The 9,022-nt window shown below is 44.7% G+C and overlaps 1 protein-coding gene across 1 annotated transcript in view; it reads left to right on the top strand.

Annotated features, from left to right (window-relative positions):
• Positions 1–392: 392 nt before the first annotated feature.
• LOC147435061 (transcription initiation factor TFIID subunit 4b-like) overlaps positions 393–9,022 on the top strand; it is an 82,004-nt gene continuing 73,374 nt past the window's right edge. Inside the window, exons 1-3 of the mRNA XM_086489716.1 lie at positions 393–446; positions 1,378–1,415; positions 1,485–1,592. Coding sequence (XP_086345842.1) covers positions 393–446; positions 1,378–1,415; positions 1,485–1,592 — 200 coding nt within the window. The remainder of the gene's footprint in view (positions 447–1,377; positions 1,416–1,484; positions 1,593–9,022) is intronic.

Genomic DNA, 9,022 nt, shown 5'->3' with positions numbered 1-9,022 from the left:
TCTCTCTCTCTCTCACACACACACACACACACACACACACACACACACACACACACACACACACACACGGCGTTTGCTGCTGCTAGTGTCTTCCTCTGGAACCCACGTTTTTCCTGCTGCCATTAGATGCAATCCAGTAGATGCCTCTGTAGGTTCGGTCTTTCTTTGTGTTTCCCTACATCGGCACGTACTTCAACGTTGCTGCTGTGAGAGAATTCACGATGTGATTGGCTGTTGGAGAAAAATGTTATGCTTGGGATTGCCTTTAGGAAAGCACAAAAATTTCTTGAAAAGCTTCCTATCCGAAACCTCCACTCTTCGAGCGCGTTGATTGCAGGATATGCCCAGCAGGGCGGTGGCAAGGAAGCTCTGGGCTTTTTTAACCGGAAGCGATGGGAAGGCCTTCCCTTGGAGGCATGTGCCCTTATGCGAGACAGCTAAATGTGGTGCGATTATGAAAGCATGAAGAGATGGGCACCCTTTTCGGAATGTTGTCTCTTGGAATGTGCTGATTGCAGGAATATATGCTCAACATGGCTGTGGCAAGGAAGCTTTGGATTGTTCTAACCAGATGCGAAGGGAAGTCCTTTCTTTCAAATGCAATCCCCTATGAAAGCATATGGCCTTACGCAAGACCTTCACATGGGCGAGAGTTTTCATTACAATGCCACTCATCCTCTCTTTATGCTTTGATCGATATGTATTGATTTGTGGTGTGCTTACTAAAGCACATAAAGTTCTTGATGAGCTTTTTGTTCAAAATGTCGTCTCTTGGAAGGTGTTAATTGCAGGATATGCCCAGCATGCCTGTGGCAAAAAAGCTCCGGGCACACACCCCCAACACACACACACACACACACACACAGTTATGATGAGGTTGCTAGTTAGGAGCGGTTGGAGATATATGTTGTGCTTAATCAGCTCTGGAACATCGGGACTCAACCCCTTCATTTTCTCGTGGAAGATCTGGCATGCTATAAAAATTTCTTCTAGACCTCAGTTACTATCTGGTCCTTCAGCAGCCCAAAAGGACATCAGTTGTATTTTCTTTCATGTGCTTCGTCAAGCATGATAACAGTTACTTTGCACAAAAGCATTTCTCAATCATATACTTGATTACTGTCTTAGGCCCCGGGCAATCCTCAAACCTAATGGTGTAACCAACCTCTTCACCAAGTCTGCAACCACATTCTTTAGCAACACTCTTGGCTACAGACATTGTGGCCACTCTTGTAGGTTATGTGCAGCCAATCTTTCCTTTTGTTGTGTACCCTGGTTTTGCTAGATAGTGTAACCAATGTTTTTCCCTGAACCAGATTCTCGAGTCACAACTAAAACCTGGTTGTCATGGACTGCTCTAACCAGCTCATATTTTAGCTTGTAAATGGGAAGCGTAACTTTCCATCTCTTTATTGGTATCCTCCTCTACGATGATAATCCTAGAAAGCCCTTTTCATCTCTCATATACTTGATTATTTTCTCAGGCCCCGTGCGATCCTCAAACCTAATCGAGTAACCAACCTCTTCATCAAACGTGTTACCAAATTCTTCAGCAAATTTCTTGGTGATGGACATTGTGATCACTCTTGGAGGTTGTGTGCAACCAATCTTTCCTTTGATGTGTACTTTGCTTCTTCTAGATATTGTGTAACTTGTGTTGTTTTCCCTGAACGAGTTTTCTCATCTAAAACCTAGTTCATCGCTGGCCAAATGTGCATGCCTTACCATTCTTCCACTCCGGCATGTTCTATGCAGAGAGCCATACTCCTCATTAATTTCAATTTCAAGCTCCTCTTCAGCGCCTTGGTCTCCATACAAGAGTCGAAATTTATCAGCATCAGAATCGGGGTTATATCTCACATCTAAGACTCTTGACGTTATTAGCTACTTACCTTCCCATCTCTCACGTGAACTCATTCTCTTTAGTGGTTGCCTGGAAGAGTCATTTGTATCCTCCTCCGGGATGAAAGCCCTTTTTATCTCTCATATACTCGATTATTGTCTCAGGCCCCGTGCAACCCTCAAACCTAAACGCGTAACCAACCTCTTCATCAAGCCTATAACCGAATTCTTCGACATTGTGGCCATTTTGGAGGTTGTGTGCAGCCAATCTTTCCTTTTGTTGTGTATCGTGATTTGCCTGTGTTGTTTCCTTGAACCAGTTTCTCTAATCACAACTAAACCCGGTTCTCATGGACTGGCTGGATCTGAGGTGAAAATGTTGGCTTTCCTGTGGGAAGGAAACGCCAGGCTCTTGGGGGTAGTCTTGCTTGAGAAGGTGCCTGTTGAACCGAAGCTCCTGCTGCCTCTTCTACCAGAAAGTGCTAACTCTGGTTTGCTTATATATTATCTTAGCAAAATTGCCCTACCTAGTTTCCAACAAAAGTCACTTAATAAATAAGTGAAAAATGTCAAAAATAGGGAAAATAGGTCTAATGTACTGGAAAATTCCCCTGATGGATTCTGATGGTTATGTTGTGTGCAACTAGAGGATATGCATCTAATCTAAGTGTCTGATCATGCACGGTCTACGAATAGACTCACAAAAGTGCTAGATCACTTCCTATTCTAGACTGACTTGACTGAATTGAACCCTAGTCATGTTGTAGCTTGTCCACGGACACATAGGGTTGGATATGTCACGTGACATCCCCTCCTTTTCAAAGTGAGGTACTGGTACCGAACTGTATGGCGTCGAGGGAGGTCGCCAACAGGGTCTGGAATCCTGGAAAGGACTCTTCGTCGGCCCACTCTGAAGCGTGGGTCATGCGATACTTGGAACTTCATAAAGGTCTGCAAAGTCTTCTTCTTTGGGCCGCGCCGAAAGCGACAAAGTCTTTTGTGGCTCCTTCGATGCTTCAAATTCGTCTATAATCATGTGTCTACCTTCTTCAAGAATCTCTGAGGCAGAAAATTCCTGAAACCACTTCCAACACAAAAACATGAATATACCCATTCTATGTAAAGTGATTGGAAAAGCTCTTGTCTTCTCGAAAGACTGTGCACGCAATGTAGATGAACATAGAGACGGAGTGCCAATCCGTTCATCAAACACACGCAAACAATGAGATCGAATCTTGACTTTCTGATCTAAATCAATCAATTGTGGCAAATCACAATGGAAATGCCGATGCTTGATGCTCAATCCTTCTTATGCTCTTTCGACAACTGTGTCATGCCAAGGAAGAGACATAGAATGTGAATTGCTTGAATGCATACTTTTCATATTTTCATGAGTCATCCGCATACATCTGTGCTCATTCATGAGTGAATCGTGCTCAACATACAATATGGCATGCCTATGAAAAGGGAGCACATAAAGACGCTGACTAAAATATAGGAAACGATCACGAATGAAACACTCGAACAATGCATGTTGACTAATCATTCGAACACATAGTACTTCCTGTGAGGGTTCTTTGGACCTAGGCTCGAGAGCCAAGATCGGTTCTTCCTGATTGGCTGAATCTTCCCGTGGGGGTTCTTTGGACCTAGGCTCGAGAGCCAAGATCGGTACTTTGTGTTTGATCGTCTCTGCAATGAGGTTAGCTTCACTAGAGAAAGTATTAACTAACACATCACCCTTGTGAACAATCACATCATCTTCATGCAAATCATCATGCTTGTGAGAAATCACATCTTGATCATGATGCAAATCATCATGCTTGTCCTTATCATGCAAATCATCGTGCTCATTATTATCATGCAAGGCCTATGTGTCTTCCTTTGGAGAAGAGACTGAGTGCATGTGACACATCCCAACCCTATGTGTCCGTGGACAAGCTACACCACAGCAGGGTTCAGTCAGTCCGTCAGTCTAGATTTAGCAGTGATCTGGCACTTTTGTGAGTCTATTCGTAGACCGTGCATGCCCCGTCACTGAGTGTAGATGCATATCCTCCGGTTGCACACAGCATGATTATCGGAATTCCCATTAGAATCCATTAGCATCAGTCAGGGGAATTTTCCAGTGCATTTAGCCTATTTTCCCTATTTTTGGTTATTTTCACTTATTATTTTTAAGTGACTTTCCAACAAAAGTAGGTAGAGCAATTTTGCTAAGTTAATATATAAGCAAACCCAAGTTAGCACTTTCTGGTAGAAGAGGCAGCAAGAGCTTCCCGCTCAACAGGCAACTTCTCAGCAGTACCCCCCACAGCATCAGATCCATCGCCATACCTCCCACTTTCTTGGCGTTTTCACAGAGCATCAGCATCGCTTGAAGTCTTCCCCCTTCTGGCGATAGATCCCCTGCAGATCAGCCCATCCTCAGCGTTTTTCCCGCGACCAACCATCAGCATCATTAGCGTTTTTGACATCAGCCTCATTAGCGTTTTTGACAATCAACAACATGAGTGTTTTTGCTTTGCAGAGTTAGATCAGCCCCGCATGCACCGGATCCATCAGCGTTTTGGGATTGCAGATACAAATCAGCCTAGCGTTTTGGTGAAGGCCAGATTCAGCCAGCGTTTTGTGTTTTCAGCCCTAAGCCACTTCAGACCACAAGTTTTCAGCCATGACACAATAGCAGATTTTCCCCAAGTTGGTTGCAGATGTTCTCCCATTTTCAGCCATAAAAACGCAGCCAAAACAGTCATTTTCAGCCACCGAAACAGCCCCGAATTCAACGATTAGAAGATCCCAGATTTCAGCCATCAAGACGTCGTCGTCATCACCGTCGTCGTCATCGGCATAGTCCCATTGCATCAGTCCATTGCATTCGCATTGTACACCTTTGTGCAATCAAAGTAGACCACTCTCGCCGATGAGAGTGGGGTCTTCGGAGGAGGGTTTTACAACCTCTCGGGTGTCGTATCTCTTCTCTCTCCTTCTCTCAGTCTCATTCACTTGCACGCACAATATCCACTCACTTTGTTCGTGATCATAGCACTCTCCATAAGACGGAAAGCTCTCTCTTTCCCTAAGAACTAAAAGGAACCTTGAGCAATAAAGATCAATAATCTTGAGAAAATACAACATTCATTCCGCTGCACCTTACATTGGTATCAGAGCTTTGGAAGTGTTCTGCATTACTCAAGGAAAGAACCACAAGAATTTTTTTTGCTTGTTGCGATTGCACGAATCCAAGTTTACTTGGGCGTGGCGATTCCTAATCGTGTTTTGTTGAAGAGTGACATGAATCCAAAGAAAGAAGGGCTTGTCTAGCCTCCCCTTGTGTTTTTTTTCACTCATTGAGAGCGGACCGTGCACTTAGCGGCCGGCCAATCGACGTGAGGTGGGAAAAAGCAACCTTGGTGTGAGCGCAAGGCCGCCAAGGGGTGCGCCCGCAAAAAAGGGTAGAACTCGGGTGAAGAGAAGATCCTTCTTCAACGCGATTTGCAAGCGAAAGAAAACCTCAAGAACCCCAAGAACCCAAGACCCTCAAGACTCAAGAACCTCAAGAACCCAAGATTCTCACGAATCAAGGACCTCAAGAACCTCAAGATCCTCGAGAACCCAAGTTCCTCGCGAGCTTAAGACCCCAAGATCATAGTGCATGGTCGTCACCCGAAGCGGAATGGATACTTCGCATACAGGTGATGAGCATGAGAGAGGCGACGAAGACTTGTCCCCACCCGGAGATGATTTCTTCAACCCTCCCCCTTCGCCATCTACGCCACCAAGTGCTATGGAGACAATGGTCAAGCAAATGATGGCCATGATGGATAGACAAGAAGCAAGTCGCCTTGCTCAGGACTGTGAGCGCCTTGCTCAAGAACGTGAGCGCATTGCTCTTGCCGCAAAACAAGAAGAAAATCGACTTGCTTTTGAACGCGAGCGCGATGAACGAGAGGCTCAAAGGGAGATTCGTCATCAAGAATTTATTTCCCACATCCTAGCCTCGAAGACCGAACCACCCAAAGATCGTGGGAGTTCGTAAAGTGGCGCAAGCCACGATGCGGATTCCAACCATCCAGTCACAGAAAAGTTGACTTTCAGTAAGTATGACGGTAAGATGGATGCTACAGTTATCCATTTTTGGTTGCATCAATTTAATGCTTATTTTGCGACAACTAAGAAGACAGGAAATAGCAGAGTTTTGACGGCAGCTATGTACCTTGCCGGTGATGCCATCAATTGGTACCATGCATGGCAAGAGGCACAGCTAGCCGCGCACCTAGAGGCAGCCGACGATTTCACGCCCCTCTTTTAGTTGGGCTGATTTCCAAGACAAGCTCAAGGTGCGGTTTATGCCACCTCAGTACCTGGCACGATTGAAGGACAATTGGCGCGCTCTCAAGCAAAATGGTATGCCGGTTATGTCTTTTTCTAATCGTGTTTTGCAGCTAGGTACCCAACTACGCATGTCGGATGATGAGCGCAAAGAGGCTTTTCTCTTTGGATTGGACGAGTTTATCAAGTACGATGTCGAGGTATTCGATCCAATCGATCTCAACAAGGCGGTAGCAATTGCTCTCGCACAGGAGATGAAGCACAACAAGGGAAAGCCTAAGGAGAACAAGACTTCCACCAGTACCTCTCAGACTTCTCAGAACCCGCAGAACGGTAAGAATGGTAAGAATGATAACTCTTCTAACCAATCTTCCAAGAGTCTCTCATCAAAGAATTCTTCCAATGAATCTAAGGGTAAGGCTAACACAACTGCTAAACCTAAGCTTACTCCAGATGAAAAGGTAGCACAAGGAATTGTAGGAGGTTACATCACGTCGGAAGAACAGAGCACGTATTCTAAGGAAGGTCGTTGTTTTCATTGTCACATTAAGGGTCATATAAAAAGAACATGTCCTAAGCTTGAATCGAATGAATCTAAAGAACCCACAACACCCACTACATCTGTCAATGCAATGAATGATAACACATTTGTGCCCAAAGTTTCTTAGGACCCTCCCATTGATGATTCTCTCATTAAATGTTATGGTCGTACGTCGGGGCACCGTTTTGTCATATTGTTTGACCCAGGTAGTATGCATGATGTGATCAGTTCCTCTCTTGTTGAGAGAGCCCGCCTCGAAGTTAGTCCGAGATCTTCTATTGAGGTCTCTGGCTTTCGTCCCGGTATGAACGCTCTTATCACGGAGGAGTGCCTTGATGTGTTGTTTGCAATTCAACTGCCTTCACTAGAAGATTTGTTGTTTCTCCTCTCTCATGATGTGATATGATTTTAGGCATTAAGTGGTTTCTTGAAACTGATGCTTTCATAAATTTTTCGGCTAACACTATAACTCTCAATGCCGACAGTGATTCTCCTACTGTCTTTCATGGAGTGGACACTGTTCCTTCTCCATCTCTCATTGCTAATATGCAGGACAAGGTTGAAAGGATACGGGATAAGGAGATTCTCTCAATCTCTTTTTCTCCACAGCATGACACACAGGATTTGCATGATTATGAGCAGCATGATGATTTGAAGGATAATGATTTGCATGATAAAGACAAGCATGATGAATTGCATGACGATGATGTGATTGTTCACAAGGATGATGTATTAGTGGATGCTTTTTCTAGCACAGCTAACCTCGTTGCAGAATCGATCAATCACGAAGAACCGATCTTGGCTTTCGAGTTGAGGTCCAAAGAACCCCCACCGGACGATTCGATCATTCAGGACGAACCGATCTTGGCTCTCGAGCCTTGGTCCAAAGAACCCTCACAGGAAGTATTGTGTGTTCGTATGATTGATACCTACGCATTGTTCGAGTGTTTCATTCGTGAAGGTTTCCTGTATTTTAGTCAGCATCGTTATGTGATCCCGTTTCCTAGGCATGACATATTGTATGTTGAGTACGTTTCTATCATGGATGAGCACGAATGTATGCGGATTGTTCATGAAAAGTTGAAAAGTTTGTATGTCAGGAAGTCACATTCCATGTCTCTTCCGTGACGTGACACAGTTTCCGAAAGAGCACATGATAGTATGAGCATTAAGCATGGGCATTTTCATTATGATTTGCCACAGGTGATTGATTTCGATCAAACAGAAAAGATTCGAGCGCATTGTTTGCATGTGTTTGATGAACGGGTTGTCACTCCGTCTCTATGTTTATCGACATTGCATACTCACTCTTTAGAGAAGACAAGATTTTTTTCCTTCACTTTACATGGAATGGGTATGTTCATGGTTTTGTGTTGGAGATGGTTTCAAGAATTTTCAGCCATGGAGATTCTTGAAGACGAAAGGAGCAGGACTCTAGACGAAGTTGAAGCACGAAAGGAGATTCAGAAGACTTTGTGTCGCTTTCTGCGCGGCCCAAAGAAGCAAGCGTTGCAGACCTTTATGAAGTTCAAGTACCGCTCGACCCACACAGCAGAGTGGGCCGGCGAAGAGTCTCTTCAGGATTCTTGATGCTGTTGACGATCTTCCTCGACGCCATACAGTTCGGTACCAGTACCTCACTTTGAAAAGGAGGGGATGTCATGTGACACATCCCAACCCTATGTGTCCGTGGACAAGCTACACCACAGCATGGTTCAGTCAGTCCGTCAGTCTAGATTTAGCAGTGATCTGGCACTTTTGTGAGTCTATTCGTAGACCGTGCATGCCCCGTCACTGAGTGTAGATGCATATGCTCTGGTTGCACACAGCATGATCATCGGAATTCCCATTAGAATCCATTAGCATCAGTCAAGGGAAATTTTCAGTGCATTTAGCCTATTTTCCCTATTTTTGGTTATTTTCACTTATTATTTTTAAGTGACTTTCCAACAAAAGTAGGTAGGGCAATTTTGCTAAGTTAATATATAAGCAAACCCAAGTTAGTACTTTCTGGCAGAAGAGGCAGCAGGAGCTTCCCGCTCAACAGGCAACTTCTCAGCAGTACCCCCCACAGCATCAGATCCATCGCCATACCTCCCACTTCCTTGGCGTTTTCACAGAGCATCAGCATCGCTTGAAGTCGTCCCCCTTCTGGCGATAGATCCCCTGCCGATCAGCCCATCCTCAGCGTTTTTCCCGCGACTAACCATCAGCATCATTAGCGTTTTTGACATCAGCCTCATTAGTGTTTTTGACAATCAGCAACATGAGCGTTTTTGCTTTGCAGAGTCAGATCAGCCCCGCATG

Source organism: Adiantum capillus-veneris, chromosome 19 (genome assembly GCF_014529385.1).
Source record: "Adiantum capillus-veneris isolate H3 chromosome 19, ASM1452938v2, whole genome shotgun sequence".
Taxonomy (NCBI): Eukaryota; Viridiplantae; Streptophyta; class Polypodiopsida; order Polypodiales; family Pteridaceae; genus Adiantum; species Adiantum capillus-veneris.
The sequence above is the reverse complement of the archived record's forward strand: the minus strand, read 5'-3'. Positions and strand labels throughout refer to the sequence as shown.